At 46.1% G+C, this 16,668-nt stretch overlaps 1 protein-coding gene across 4 annotated transcripts in view; it reads left to right on the top strand.

The window, feature by feature from the left end:
• LOC144480582 (casein kinase I-like) overlaps positions 1-16,668 on the top strand; it is a 214,758-nt gene that overhangs the window by 120,958 nt on the left and 77,132 nt on the right. For all 4 annotated transcript variants that reach the window (XM_078200198.1, XM_078200197.1, XM_078200196.1 and 1 more), the window contains exon 6: positions 763-914. In XM_078200198.1, coding sequence (XP_078056324.1) covers positions 763-914 — 152 coding nt within the window. The remainder of the gene's footprint in view (positions 1-762; positions 915-16,668) is intronic.

The following is a 16,668-nucleotide window of genomic DNA, read 5'->3' as shown; positions in this document are numbered from 1 at the left end:
CTAATCCCTCTAACCTACTCATCTCCGGACACTAAGGGGCAATTTTAGCATGGCCAATCAACCTAACCCGCACATCTTTGGACTGTGGGAGGAAACCGGAGCACTCGGAGGAAACCCACGCAGACACGAGGAGAATGTGCAAACTCCACACAGACAGTGACCCAAGCCGGGAATCGAACCCAGGACCCTGGAACTGTGAAGCAGCAGTGCTAACCACTGTGCTACCGTGCCGTCCTTAAGTTAAGACAGTTACTTCTGTCATTCAATTGATTTTATTGTAATTAGTACTTAAATATTCCACATATCTATTAGACATAGAAACATGGAAGATAGGAGCAGGATGAGGCCATTCGGCCCTTCAAGCCTGCTCCACCATTCACCACGATCATGGCTGATCGTCCAACTCAATAGCCTAATCCTGCTTTCTCCCCATAACCTTTCATCCCATTCGTCCTGAGTGCTATATCCAGCCGTGTCTTGAATACATGCTTCATTCAGCGTTTATATATTCTCCATTATTAACCATTAATGTAAAGAAGGGTGAGAAATCAAATATGTTGCAGGGTAAGGCCAGGTGTTGGAAAACATTGAATAAGCTCACGTCAAAATAATCGTCTTCTCTACGTGGTACAGGGAGTGTCCAACGCTGGCTAAACGATGGGTTGAGTCTCCTTACTATCTCTTTGATGACCTTGTTTAGACCATTCTTGAAAAGTCAGTTTGGTTTTTGCTAAAGGCGGTCCTTTCTGTTTTGCCTTTCAGCTGAAGGAGTTCCTCAGGTTTATTACTTTGGACCATGTAGTAAATACAATGCCATGGTGCTGGAGCTGCTGGGACCAAGCCTGGAGGACCTCTTTGATCTGTGTGACCGGACATTCACGCTGAAGACTGTGCTAATGATCGCCATTCAGTTGGTGAGCGATATGACTGAAGTAATTCTGTGTGAAATCTCTGTTCTCAGACTATTTATGAATTTTACGCTCGCAGCGCCTGCAGTGATTTAAGATGAACAATTTCACTGTTTGAATTGCTGTAATAAATCATTGACTCCCCCCCCCCCCCCCCCCCCCTCCCCCAGCAAAAAAAAATCCTTGATGTCAAATCACTGTTGATGCTTTATTTTTTTGTGTGTCTCTCTGTCGGCGAGTCAGTGTGTGTGGGTGTGTGTCTGTCAGGTGTGTGTATGCAAGTATCTATCAACTGTGCACGCGTGTGTCTAAGCTGTGTGCACGCGTGTATCTAGGCTGTGTGCACGTGTGTCTATGTCAGCTGGCTGCACACTTGTGTCTGTCAGCTGGCTGCACACGTGTGTCTGTGCCAGCTGGCTGCACACGTGTGTCTGTGCCAGCTGGCTGCACACGTGTGTCTGTGCCAGCTGGCTGCACACGTGTGTCTGTGCCAGCTGGCTGCACACGTGTGTCTGTGCCAGCTGGGTGCACGTGTGTCTGTGCCAGCTGGGTGCACACGTGTGTCTGTGCCAGCTGGGTGCACACGTGTGTCTGTGCCAGCTGGGTGCACACGTGTGTCTGTGCCAGCTGGGTGCACACGTGTGTCTGTGCCAGCTGGGTGCACACGTGTGTCTGCGCCAGCTGGGTGCACACGTGTGTCTGCGCCAGCTGGGTGCACACGTGTGTCTGCGCCAGTTGTACCTGTGTTCTTATATTTTCAAACTACTTTACAAAATTGTTTAAAATATGAGTGAATTCTTCTCCTTTCGAAAGATCACAGTGTCTATTTTAACCAGGGCTGGGACTTGGGGTAGTGGTGATGTGGAGAGAAGTGAATGAGAGCGGGTAAGGCCCCCAACAGGAATCTACAAAAAAAAGTCCCTGTCAAGCGAGGAGTTATGAGTTGTGATGGGGGTGGGAATGGAGATTGGGAACTGTTGGGGTAGTGGGGGTGGGGTACCGGTGTAAATAAGAGATGATCTCCCAAGCATTTTCGGTGAGCCGTATTATAGCAGACCTTACTGAGTAAAAACATACAACTAAGGATAGGGCTTTATTCAAGGGTGAAGAAACTTAGCTTTCAGAAATGAATTTTCATCAGTTTTGCAGTGTAGCATTGATGCAGGAGATCAGAAATATAAAATAAATTCCGGCTTGACTGCTATATCAGAAGTTTTCTTTGTTTTCCTGCCCTCCTGTCCTTATCAATGTGCGTTTGTGGAGGAAATCGGTTCGAGATGATTAATATCTCGAATATCTTGCATCCTGGTGAAGTCTAGTTGTTATTTGGACAGAGAAAAGGTAACGTTACAATTGAAAGATGAGATGCAAGATTCTTATCCAACAAGTAACCTCCTGAACAGGACACATGAAGACAAGTTAATGTGTAGACTAACTAGAGAAATGGTTTATCGTTTCTCCATGCAATATGTCTGAAAGTTGTACAACTGCCCAAAGCAGGGAGAGATTTACATTGCGATACATGGAAAGAAATGCCATTTGATTTGATTTATTATTGTCACATGTTTTAGTATACAGTGAAAAGCATTGTTTCTCACATGCTATACAAACAAAGCATGCCGTTCATAGAGAAGGAAAGGAGAGAGTGCAGAATGTAGTGTTCCAGTCATAGCTAGGGTGTAGAGAAGGAACAACTGAGTGCGAGGTAGGTCCATTCAAAAGTCTAACAGTAGCAGGGAAGAAGCTGTTCTTGAGTCGATTGGTACGTGTCCTCAGACTTTTGTATCTTTTTCCCGACGGAAAAAGGTGGAAGAGAGAATGTCCGGGGTGCATGGGGTCTTTAATTATGCTTAATTATTGCTTAGGGGGTTTAATTCTTATGCTGGTATTCAAAGTTTCTTTATTTTTTCATGGGAAGTGCGTATCAGTGACAAGGCCAACACTTAGTGTCCATACCTCATTCATCTGGCAAAGTCTCAGCCTGGTTCCATTGGGGTGCTTCAGTTGGCTACCATCATTTAAGGTATGTCGATGAAATTTCAACTTGGGAGCGTCTGAGACAAGACCAAGTGAAGTGTCCCTATAAGGATCTGCGCTTTTGATTTGTCCCTCGGTTTGGTTAATTACAAATAATGATTGTGAGATCAGGATGCTGTGTTGTTATCCCTGCCAGGTGGGGATTGAGGGGCACTGCTTCACGTAACCTTAATGAGATAACCACAAATACAGTAAAACACTTCCCATCTCACCATAGAATCCCGACAGTGTACAAGGAGGCCATTTGGCCCATTGAGCCTGCGCCGTCGACAATCCCACCCAGGCCCTATCCCCATAATCCAAATGCATTTACCCTACTAGTCCCCTGATGCTAAGGGGCAATTTAGCATGGCCAACCTGCACATCTTTGGACTGTGGGAGGAAACCAGAGCACCTGGAGGAAACCCACGCAGATTTGGGGAGAACGTGCAAACTCCACACAGTGACCTGAGGCCGGAATTGAACCCGGGTCCCTGGCGCTGTGAGGCAGCAGCGCTAACCACTGTGCTGCTCTGCTGATGTTCCTAGTGCCTTTAATGCCAATGTATCATTTATTTTTCAACATGTTATTTAGACCATCTTACCAAGGATGGTGTAATTTTGGGAAAGACACTTGGGAAACTTTTGGGAGAAGGGTGGCACGATGGCACAACGGTTAGCACTGCTGCCTCACAGCGCCAGGGAGCCGGGTTCAATTCTAGCCCTAATTCACTGTCTGTGTGAAGTTTGCACGTTCTCCCCGTGTCTGCGTGGGTTTCCTCTGGGTGCTCCGGTTTCCTCCCACAGTTCAAAGATGTGCGGGTTAGTTGGTTTGACCGTGGTAAATGCGTGACGCGGATGGGGGCCTGGTTAAGATACTCTTTTGGAGAGTCTGTTTCAGACTCGATGGGCTCTGTAAATTGTAAGCTTCTGTGGTTCTTTAGATCTAAATTCTTAGACTAAACTTAAGTCTATCACCTCCTAGGTAATGCAGAGGTAATAGAAAGGAAGGAACTTCTGTTGTTGGGATGTCTTGTGAAGTTGTACAAGACATTAGTACGGTCACGCTTGGAATACTGTGTACAGTTCTGGTCACATTATAGAAAGGATATTATTAAACTAGAAAGAGTGCAGAAAAGATTTACTAAGGTGCTACTGGGACTTGATGGTTTGGGACTAGCTTAGTAGTAATAACTGGGCGGCATGGACAAGTTGGACTAAAGGCCTTGTTTCCATGCTGTAAACCTCTATGACACTATAACTTAGATCAATCGTCACCAATAGGGAAAAGTGCTGAGCAAACAATTGGGATTGAAGGCAGACAAGACCTCCGGGCCTGATGGCCTACATCCTAGAGTCTTAAAGGAAGTGGCAGCAGAGAGAGTGGATCCATTGGTTATAATATTCCAAATTTTTCTGGATGCAGGAAAGGGGGATTGAAAAAAAGCTAATATAACACCCTTATTCAAAAAAGGAGGGAGACAGAAAGTAGGAAACTATAGACCAGTTAGTTTAACATCTGTTGTTGGGAAATTGTTAGAAGCCATTATTAAGGAAGTAATAACAGGACATTTGGAAAGTCAGAATGCAATCCGTTAGAGTCAGCATGGTTTTATGAAGGGTAAATCGTGATTGACTAATTTGCTTGAGTCCTTTGATGATTTAACAAGCCAAGTGGATAATGGGGATTCTGTAGATGTAGTATATCTAGACTTCCAGAAGGCATTTGATAAGGTGCTGCACAAAAGGTTAATACACAAAGTAAGGTCACGTGGGGTTGGGGTAATTTATTAGCTTGGATAGAGGACTGACTAACCAAGAGAGAGTTGGGATAAATGGGTTGTTTTCTGTTTGGCAAGATGTAACGCGTGGAGTGCCACAGTGTTCGGTCCTCGGACCCCAACTATTTGCAACCTCCTATTAATGACTTGGACTCGGGGCTAGGAGGTACTGTAGCCAAATTTGCAGACGACTCTAAAACAGGTGGGATAGTAAGTTACGATAAAGAAATAAGCCACTTAAAAATGGATAGGTGAGGTTAGAGGGCCAAAATTTGGCAGATGGAGTTTAACGTGGATTATCCGTTTTTGTCCGATAAATAGAAAGCAACTTATCTAAATGGACAGAAATTTCAGAATCCTTGGATGCAGAGGGATCTGGGTGTCCTTGTGCATGAACCGCAGGAAACTAGTGCGCAGGTGATAAGGAAGGCAAACGGAATTTTGGCATTTATTGCTAAAGGAATAGAGAATAAAAGTAGGGAAGTGTTACTACAACTGTACAGGGCATTAGTGAGGCTGCACCTGCATTGTTGTGTAGTTTTGCTCCCCTTATTTGAGGAGGGATGTATATTGGAGGCAGTTCAGAGGAGGTTCACTAGATTGATTCCAGAGAAGAGCGGGGTTTGTCTTAGGAAGCGATATTGAGCAGAATAGGGACTACACTCTCTAGAATTTAGAAGAATGATATTTGCCCTCTGCTATTTGTCATTTTTATAAATGACTTGGAGGAGGGGGCTGAAGGGTGGATCAGTAAATTTGCTGATGACACCAAGATTGGTGGAGTGGTGGAGGGCTGTTGTAGGCTGCAAAGAGATATAGATAGGATGCAGAGCTGGGCTGAAAAATGGCAAATGGAGTTTAACCCTGACAAATGCGATGTGATTCATTTTGGTAGGACAAATTTCAATGTGGATTACAGGGTCAAAGATAGGGTTCTGAAGACTGTGGAGGAACAGAGAGATCTTGGGGTTCATATCCATAGATCTCTGAAGGTTGCCACTCAAGTGGATAGAGCCGTGAAGAAGGCCTATAGTGTGTTGGCGTTCATTAACAGGGGGTTTGAGTTTAAGAGCCATGGGGTTATGCTGCAACTGTACAGGACCTTGGTGAGACCACATTTGGAATATTGTGTGCAGTTCTGGTCACCTCACTATAAGAAGGATGTGGAGACACTGGAAAGAGTGCAAAGGAGATTTACCAGGATGCTGCCTGGTTTGGAGGGTAGGTCTTATGAGGAAAGGTTGAGGGAACTTGGGCTTTTCTCTTTGGAGCGGAGGAGGTTGAGAGGAGACTTGATAGAGGTTTATAAGATGATGAGGGGGATAGATAGAGTGAACGTTCAAAGACTATTTCCTCGGGTGAATGGAGTGGTAACTAGGGGGGCATAACTATAGGGTTCATGGTGGGAGATATAGGAAGGATGTCCGAGGTAGGCTTTTTACTCAGAGAGTGGTTGGGGTGTGGAATGGACTGCCTGCAGGGATAGTGGAGTCAGAAACTTTAGGAACATTTAAGAAGCTATTGGATTGGCACATGGAGTACTTCGGGATGATAGGGAGGAAATAGCTTGATTTGGGTTTCAGACAAAGCTCGGCACAACATCGTGGGCCGAAGGGCCTGTTCTGTGCTGTACTGTTCTATGTTCTAGGATAGCAGATCTAATTGAGGTGTATACGATGCTAGAGGGGTTTGACAGGGTAGACGTGGAGAAGATGTTTCCTCTTGTGTAGCAATCTAGAATGAGAGGCCATAGTTTTAGGATAAGGGTGACAGATTTAAAACAGAGATGAAGAGAAATTACTTCTCTCCAAGGGTTGTGAGTCTGTGGAATTCGCTACCACAGAGTGCGGTGGATGTCATAGAATCATCGAATCCTACAGTGCAGAAGGAGGCATTTGGCCCATTGAGTCTGCACCAACCAGGCCCTATCCTCATGACCCCACGTATTTACCCTGCTAGTCCCCCTGACACTAAGGGACAATTTAGCATGGCCAATCCGCCTAACTTGCACATCTTTGGAGTGGGAAGGAAACCGGAGCACCCGGAGGAAACCCACGCAGACATGGGGAGAACGTGCAAACTCCACACAGACTGACCCGAGGCTGGAATTGAACCCAGGTCCCTGGCGCTGTGAGGCAGCAGTGCTAGCCACTCTGTCGCCCAATGCGGGACATTGGAATTCACTACCCCAATGTCGGGACATTGAGTAAATTTAAGGAGGAGATAGACAGATTTTTAAACAGTAATGGATTAGAGGGTTTTGGAGAACAGGCAGGAAAGTGGAGTTGAGACTGAGATGAGATCAGCCATGATCGTATTGAATGGCGGAGTAGGCTCGAGGGGCTGAATGGCCTACTCCTGCACCTTGTTCTTATCTGTATCATAGACATATCTCGGGCTTTAAGTGACTATTTTGTTTACCAAAGAAATCGAGGAGTATGTTGCTTTAAGTGCTATTTTTAATGATAAAATTTATAATTCTTCGATGCTCCACATTTATTTTCAGCAGGTTAACAATTGTGTTAAAAATAACAATGACAGGAACTTTAGCAAGGTCATTCAAACTTACACCCACATAAATTTCTAGCCGGGAACAGGTAAGAACCAAAATTACTCATCGTCATAGGTCGCCCGATGTATCAACTTGGCTCTGATGCTGTCACATGACTCAACAAATCAAATCCCACTCGAGGACCGTGTTGCCAGGGGAGTGCGACATCTTTGGAGTTGCTTGGATACAGGCATTCGATAAAGGACAAGCAAAGGCGGAATGGGTTATCCAGCCTGTGTGAGCCACAAATTGCAGACAATCAAGTCCCGGCCCAGCCCTGGAACACCAATTTTCTGGGAGATATGAAAAACTTAAAACAGATTCAGGCAAACCTCAGGAACATTCTTTCCCTGATTCTCGAGATAGTCAAAGACTCCAGGAGACCGCGTTGATCAATAAATCTCTCCTACCCCTGATATCTGGGAAAACCTGCTCTCACCAGTTGAAAATACCTTCAGATAATCTAAGGTGTCAGTATTTCAGGTGGCTGTGGAAAGATTCCACGTGCTATTGGCAGAATTAGAGGGAGTTACTATTCAGCATTGCTCCCTTAACCAACCAAAAAATGCCACTCAGTGCTGTATGTGGAAATCTAAATATTGGCTCACTAACAGTACATGCAGTTCGAACAGATTCATGGTATGTGAATCAATTGGGCTGTCAGACAGCATAAGATGGTACTGACTCTCCGACAGTGCGACACTCCCTCAGTATGGCATTCCCTCCGCACTGACCCTCCAACTGTGCAGCACTCCTTCAGTATTGTTCCTCCGACTGTGCAGCACTCCCTCAGTACTGACCCTCTGACAGTGCGGCACTCCCACGACACTGACCCTCTGACAGTGCGGCATTCCCTCAGCTCTGACCCTCTGACAGTGCGGCACTCCCTCGGCACTGACCCTCTGACAGTGCGGCACTCCCTCGGCACTGACCCTCTAAGCATCGGCACTCCCTCAGTACGGACCCTCTGACAGAGCAGCATTCCCTCAGTACGGACCCTCTAATAGTGCAGCACTCCCTCAATACTGACCCTCAAGTGCAGCACTGCCTCAGTACTGACCCACTGACAGTGCAGCACTCCTTCAGTACTGCCCCTCTGACAGTGCGGCACTCCCTCAGTACTGACCCTCTGACAGAGCGGCACTCCCTCAGTACTGACCCTCTGACAGAGCAGCACTCCCTCAGTACTGCCCCTCTGACAGAGCAGCACTCCCTCAATACTGCCCCTCTGACAGTGCAGCATTCCCTCCGTACTGCCCCTCTGACAGAGCAGCACTCCCTCAATACTGCCCCTCTGACAGAGCTGCACTCCCTCAGTACTGCCCCTCTGACAGTGCTGCATTCCCTCAGCACTGACCCTCTGACAGTGCGGCACTCCCTCACATGCAAGGCTTTTCACTTTGTCAAATTATTTTGTTTTTTATATTGAGTTCCACAACTTTCCGACGGTGTTGGAGCTTGTTTTCACTGGGTGGAGCAGTGATTAATAGCTCAGCAGTCACTGTCAGCCCTGCCTGACTGACATTAAAATCGGGTTAGAAGTCAGTCAGTCAGAGTTTTTTAATCGGCCTGGAGGTGGCCTCCGAGGACAGTGTCCTTGTGTTTTCATCCATTGAGTCCGAAAGTCTGTCATTTACCGTACAGGAAGAGGCCCACTTGTCCAGTTCACCTGTTCGATAGTGGCATTGCCGATACAGGGACTCCATGTCCCACCTCGATCCATATAATTTCCCGGGAAGATGTGAGCGACTCGATTAAATAACTCACGGCAATTGAGAGAAAGAAAATCGGGAAGAGTTCTCTCCAGCCCCTTGGGCAATTGAAACTAGTCTGGGAAACAACCCTGGCTTTGATTTTTCTTTTGTTCTTTGGATGTGGGCATTGTCGGCTAGGCCAGCCTTTGTGGCCCATCCCGGTGAGAAGGGGGCTGTCTTGAACCGCTGCAGTCCATGTTCCGCAGGAACACGCAGAATGCTGTTCGGAAGGGAGTGCCAAGATTTTGATCCAATGACGCTGAAGAAACAACAGGATGAGGTGTGGCTTGAAGGGGAACTTCGTAGAATCATAGAATCGCCACAGTACTGAAGGAGGCCATTCAGCCCATCAAGTCTGTACCGACCACAACCCCACCCAGGCCCTATTCCCGTAACCCCACACATTTACCCTGCTAATCCCCCTAACACTAGGGCCAATTTAGCATGTCCAATCAACCTAACCCGTACATCTTTGGACTGTGGGAGGAAACTGGAGCACCCGGAGGAAACCCACGCAGACATGGAGAGAATGTGCAGACTCCACGCAGACAGTGACCCAAGCCGGGATTCGAACCCAGGTCCCTGGCGCTGTGAGGCAGCAGTGCTAACCACTCTGCCACTGAGCCTTGAGTGGAGTTGCAAGGCACCACTTGCTTGTAATGTTCCCCTCGGCCAGAAACAGGTTCAGTGCTCGCTTGACAGAATTCAGCGAACCAGCTTTCACCAGGCAAGTTGGCAGCCTCTTCTCTTGCACTATACTCCAGGAAACAATTAACCTCCTACCGTCCAAATCTACTTATGGGTAATTTCATTGTTTGAAGGAAAAAAGGCTGAGGTGGAAGTTTGAAGAGGACCCCAAACCAAATTTGGCAGTTGCCAGATTGGGCAACCTGTCAATTGGTATTTGCAAGAAGAATTCTTAGGTCCTCAAACTGACAACATTAGCAGGTTAAGCACTCCTCTAAAATAATATTTCGAGTGAGCTGGCTTGACATGTTGCTGCAGTTTGACTCTCGTGTCAGCGATGGCTCAATTGGGAACGCACTCGCCTCTGAATCATTGGTTTATGTTCCTGTCGCCTACCTTGAGTATAAAAACCAAGCTTGGCAGTCTAGCGCGGAGCAGAGGGAGCGCTGGACTGTTGGATGCGCTGTCATTTGAATGAGACATTAAGCTGAGACCCCATCTGCCTGCTCTTGGTGGATCTCCTAGCTCTATTTTGAAGGCAGAGTTATCCCCAGTGTCCTAGCCAACATCTATCCCTGAATCAACATCGCAAAAACAGATTATCTGTCCGTTAGTGTTTGTGGGCATTTGCTTTGTTCAAGTTGGCGGCCATGTTTACGACAGTACGAGAGTGACAGCACTGAAACGTTTTCCTTTGGCTGTAAAATACTTTGAGACACCGTGCAGTTATGAAAATATAAATTAGAATCATAGAATCCCTACAGTGCAGAAGGAAGCCATTCAGGCCATCAAGCCTGCACCAACTCTACAACAGAGCATCTTACTTATCTATTTACCCCACTAATCCCCCTAACCTACATATCCTGCGTCACTAGGGGGCAATTTAGCATAGCCAATCCACCTAATCACACATCTTTGGAGAGTGAGAGGAAACCAGAACACCCAGAGGAAATCCACGCAGACATGGGAGAACAGGCAAACTCTACATTAGACAGTTGACTAAGGCTGGAATTGAACCCGGGACCCTGGTGCTGTGAGGCTGCAGTGCTAACCACTGTGCCATTGTGAGGCCTTATTTTCTTGTTGGCCTGAGAGGGTAGATATGTGGATTGTTCCGCCGTTCAACGAGATCATGGCTGAAGGACCTAATTGGCTCCTAGAGTCCATAGAGGTTTACAGCATGGAAACAGGCCCTTCGCCCAACTTGTCCATGTCGCTTTCTTTTTTGTTTAATCACAAGGCTAATCCCAATTGCCTGCATTTGGCCCATATCCCTCAATACCCATCTTACCCATGTAACTATAAACCTAACCCTAATTGTACCTTCCTCTACTACTCTGGCAGCTTCTTCCAGACACTCCCCACCCTCTGTGTGAAAGCATTGCCCCTCTGGACCCTTTTGTATCTCTCCCCTCTCACCTTAATCCTATGCCCTCTAGTTTTAGATCCCCCTATCTTTGAGATAAGATGTTGACTATCTAGCTGATCTGTGCCCCCCATTATTTTATAGACCTCTATAAGGTCACCCCTCAGCCTCCTACTCTCCAGAGAAAAAAGTCCCAGTCTATCCAACCTCTCCTTATAACTCAAACCCTCAAGTCCCGGTAGCATCCTAGTAAATCTTTTCTGCACTCTTTCTGATTTAATAATATCCTTTCAGCTCCTCCTGCTCCGAAGGGAGGGAGAAAGCTACAGTTACTTGATATTTACTTAAATATTAAATACTTGAGAGCATTTTCACCAAGAAGATGGTTCTTTTGTTTTGAACTGTACGCTCTTATTGGGGAAAAAAAACTGTACTGGAGAACACAGCCAAAAGCCTCGGTGTGTGCTTCAGAAATGACTCTTATTAACTTGCATCTTGCAGCCTTTGAATATTGATCTGTTTGTTCTGATGTTCCTTTTTCTTTACAGCTTGCCTTTGAACCCGATGCTTGAATTTATTTCGAGCAATATCTTCTGCAGCTAGCAGATGAATTTCTTCCCTGCATTTAGATGGCAATGAAAATTTAGCAAATTGAAATACAGTGGGATAATCTGAGCTGATGTCCCTGACAGCACAATGATTAGTTTGTTCCAGTTCAGAACCATTTAATTAAGTGTTTGTGCAAATCCTTCCTTGGTATCCATTTCAAGTGCAGTTGCATGGATGGATGTACTTGCAAATTCTCAATGCTGTGAGATTTGTTTTGTGAAGGCTCTGCCTGAAAGCTAATTGTGCCCATCAATAATACAACAACAAAATAATGCCGATGCTATAAATCTGAAGTCAAGACGGAGAGCGCTTGGAACATCTGTTTCGGCATTCTGGAGAGGGAAAGGGAGAATTAAAAACTCAACACCATCCAGTACAAAGCTGCCTGCCTGAACGGCACCCCTTCAACATTCACTCCCACCACCACCGCCGCATAGTGCTAGTTGTATGTTTCATGTACAAGGTTCTCTGCAGCACCTCAGCAGGACTACTTCAACGGCAAACCCTTGACCTCGATCATCCAGAAGGTCATGTCTTTAAAAGTTTGTTTATTCATGCCACAAGTAGGCCTATATTAACACTGCAGTGAAGTTACTGTGAAAATCCCCTAGTCGCCACACACCGGCGCCTGTTCAGGTACACTGAGGGAGCCAGTACACACCTCCACATCTTTTGGACTGTGGGAGGAAACCGGAGCACCCGGAGGAAACCCACGCAGACATGGGGAAAAAGTGCAAACTCCACACAGACAGTGACCCAAGCCGGGGAATCGAACCCGGGTCCCTGGCGCTGTGAGGCAGCAGTGCTAACCACTGTGCTACAAGATGCCTTGCAGCAATTCAGCAGGGCCACTTCAACAGCATCTTCCAAATCCCTGATCTCTACCACCTGGAAGGCCACCTGCCGCAGATGCATGAGAACATCACCTCTTCCAAGCTTTCCCCCCTAAGTCTCACACCACCCTGAGTTGGAGCTATATCACCATTCCTTCAATATTGCTGGGTCAAAATCCTGAAACGCTCTTCCTGATAGCACTGTGGATATACCTACATTGCACAGACTGTAGTGGTCTAAGGATACAGTTGGCCACCATATTCTTGAGGGCAATAAGGGATGGGGAACTAATACTGCCCTTTGCTAGCAGTGCTGACGTCTGACAAACAAATTTTTTTTTAATACTTTTCCAATTCAATCAAATCAAATCCAATTCAGAGTCTCAACAAGTTGAGACATTTCAGATCCAGGCTGACAAGACAGGGCAAGCGACCAAACCACCCCGTCCTGGGCCCGATCTACATGAGCCAAGCTGATTGGAGAAGGGGGAGGTTCCTCCTCCAAGACTTGGGCTCATTTGCATCTTAGCCAAAAGGCCGAGATGCCGCTTTTAAAAATTGCTTCATATGAAACATATGAAGCCCCAATGCAACCCAATGACCTCAACCAAGTGCAGCATCCTCTCCACACTACACCCGATCCCAGCCAAAAGACCGAGAAGCGATGACAAACAAATAATTTAAGAAAAATCAACAACCCTGAATAACCAGACGAGTACTGCTAATTGTCGACCACAGATTTATCTGGGATCCCAAGATCGTGGCAGCCCTGTTAACATTCAGGGCTATTAACACCACCGGTGTTATCAGACTCTCCCACACATTGAAGAGTGCTATTCGTGAATTGAAAATACACTGAGCACCAACAGTGTCATCCAGCTGCAGAGTTTGCGAAGTACTGCGTTACTTTCATTGAATAGGCAGCACCCTGCTGAACTGATTTGAATGCAGTCATTGCCTAAACGCTATTTCTTGTTGTTTCGTATGATGTGTTGTTGAAAAGGCCAGCACTTGTTTCCCGTCCCTAATTACCCCTTGAGAAGGGGGTGGTGAGCTGCTGCCTTGAACCGCTCCAGTCCATGTGGTGTCGGTACACCCACATTGATGTTAGGGAGGGAGCTCCAGGATTTTGACCCAAAGACAGTGAAGGAATAGCTGATATATTCCCCATGCCAGGATGGTGAGTGATTTGGAAAGGAAATTGTCGGTGGTGACGTTCTCATGTATCTGCTGCCCTCGTCCTTCTAGGTGGCAGAGGTCCCGGGATTAGCACAGTGCCTTAAAAATCTTGGAACTCCCTCCCTAACAGCACTGTGGATGTAACTACACCAGATGGACTGCAGCGGTTCAAGGAGGCAGCTCATATCACCATCTCGAGGGCAATTAGGGATGTGTAATAAATGCTGGCCTTGCCAGAGATGCCCACATCCCATGAAAGAATGGATAGAAAAAGAATTGCGTTTACGTAGTGCTGTTTTATCACCCCAGAACATTTCCAAAGCAGCTTACAACCATTACCACATATCAAAGCGCACTTCTATAACATGGCAGCTATTTCCCGAACAGTGCTGTAGGATCACTCGCATGATCAAGGAACAGCGTTCCGAAAGCTCGTGATTCCAAATAAACCTGTTGGATTTTAACCTGGTGTTGTGAGACTTCTCACTGTAGGATCTTTACATCACCCTAAAGGGAAGGTAGGGTCTAACGTCTCGCCATTTGATCTCACTTCTGACTGTGCAGCATTCACTCAGCCCTGCACAGAGGTGCTAGTTATGTACTCGGATCACTGGAGTGGGGCTTGAACCCAGAGCCATTTGAGAGGCAAGTGTGTTGCCACTGAAGCAAGGCTGACACCAGGGTTCATCTTAATTCATCAGGAGATGGGAAGGAATGAGCAGCTTACCAGGACTGACTGACTTGTCAACTTTGGCATGCGCATTGATGGATTGCCTTGACTTTATTTAACTGGATTTCTTGAGGTTTGTCGTTGATCACTGTGTGTTCAGACACTGCTATTTCTTTCCATGAGTGTTAACCCAGGATAGGTAAGCATCCCGTAGATCATCATCTCCCCATCCCTCTTCCTCAGTCACGAAGGTGGGAATCCATAAAACCTTGGGTTCACATATAAAAGTTGAGAATGTGTGACCAGAGATCAGTTAACTTTTCACTACCGCCCAAGCAGCAATTCCTCTTATTGGGAAAGGATCTTTGTCCAGACTTTCTGCATATGATTTGCAATGCAACTTTGGGGTAAATATCCTGCTTGTAAATTGCCATTTGGTGTGGTTATCCTTCCACTGCCAGGCTGTAGGTAGCAGGACTGTCTGCTCTGGTAACGCAGCCAGAGCAAATATAGTGCGCAGAAACTAATTCCTGATGTGTTGTGAAAGGGTGCCTTACATTGAAACTGCTCTGGATAGTTACTGACCCCCTTTCTCCTTCTGAAAGGAAGAACTTTCACCCAGGACATCTGGAAATGCCTTGCAGCCAGTGAAGAATTTACCAAGTAAAGTCGCAGTTATAATGCATGAAACATGGCAACCAAATGGCGAACAGCAATATGATAATGATCAGATGTTGGTTGAGGGATAAATATTGGCAGGACACTCTGAAATATAGCCAGGGGATCTTCTGCTTTTGAGAGAGGCAGCAAACGTCTTAGCCAAAAGACAATGGGTGCGATCTTACCGCCCGTTCACACCACGCTCCTGCTGCAACAAGGTTGGAGAATTTGACGGCCAGCCAAATCTCCGCTGCAGCGGGATGGGAAAATCCCACCCTGGCGTGAACGGTTATAAGATTACAGCCATCATCTCTGACAGTGCAACACTCCCTCAGCCCTGCACTGCAGTATCAACCTAGAGTTTGTGCTCAGGTTACTGGGATTAGAATCCACAGCATTCTGTCTCAGTGGTGAGAGAGCCATGGTTGACACCTATGTCGGTATACCTGCACCTGTAAGTGACTTTATTGGATAAAGCTGAGTGCAGCCGAGTTGGTGGACAAGGTGAGATGTTCGCCATTTTCACTTCGCTGTGGGGAATTTTTATAAAGTCCCTCAATCTTGTGGTTAAACTAACATTTATTGGATCCAGTGTGCTCCCTACCAACAGCAGCGACAGAAGCAGAATCCAAAATATCTTTTAAAAAGGGAAGCAGACAAATATTGGTGAAAGAAAACTTTGAATGTGGGTTCAAGTGGATGGCTCCTTCAGAGTGCCAGCCCAGGCTTGATGGGCCGAATGGCCACCTTTTGTGCTCTATGTTTAGATGGAAGAGGAGAAAGTTTGGTCCCAAACCAGTGTCCTCTGTTTGAACAGAGGGAAATATGATAGGATGAGGGATGAATTGGCTAAGGTAGACTGGGAGAGCAGGCTGGCAGGTAGGATAGCTGAGGAACAGTGGAGGATTTTTAAGGAGATCCTTTTCAGTTCTCAGCAAAAATATATTCCAGCAAAAAACAAGGATTGTAAGAAAAGGGAGAACCAGCCGTGGATAACGAAGGAAATAAAGGAGAGTATTAAAATAAAAACAGCTGCGTACAGAGTGGCCAAAAATAGTGGAGAAACAAGTGATTGGGAAAAATTTAAGAAACAACAAAGAGAGACTAAGAAAGCGATAAAGAAAGGAAGGATAGACTATGAAGCTAGGCTAGCAATTAATATAAAAAATGATAGTAAAAGTTTTTATAAATATATAAAAAGGAATAGAGTGGCTAGAGTGAATGTTGGACCCTTGGAGGACGAGAGGGGGGAGTTAATAGTGGGAAATGAGGATATGGCTGAGTCTTTAAATAAGTTTTTTGTGTCGGTCTTCACGGTGGAGGACACAAATAGTTTGCCAAATATTAACGATAGAGGGTTGGCAGCGGGAGAAATACTTAATACAATTAATGTTACCAGAGAGGCAGTGCTGGGTAGACTAATGGGACTGAAGGTGGATAAGTCCCCGGGTCCGGATGGAATGCATCCCAGGGTATTGAAAGAAATGTCAGAGGTAATAGTGGATGCGTTAGTGATTATTTATCAAAACTCGTTGCATTCTGGGGTAGTGCCGGTTGATTGGAAAACGGCTAATGTTACGCCGCTGTTTAAAAAAGGAAGGAGACAAAAGGCGGGTAACTATAGGCCGGTCAGCTTAACGTCTGTAGTAGGGAA

This window comes from Mustelus asterias, chromosome 29, assembly GCF_964213995.1.
Source record: "Mustelus asterias chromosome 29, sMusAst1.hap1.1, whole genome shotgun sequence".
NCBI classification, from domain to species: Eukaryota; Metazoa; Chordata; class Chondrichthyes; order Carcharhiniformes; family Triakidae; genus Mustelus; species Mustelus asterias.
The sequence above is the reverse complement of the archived record's forward strand: the minus strand, read 5'-3'. Positions and strand labels throughout refer to the sequence as shown.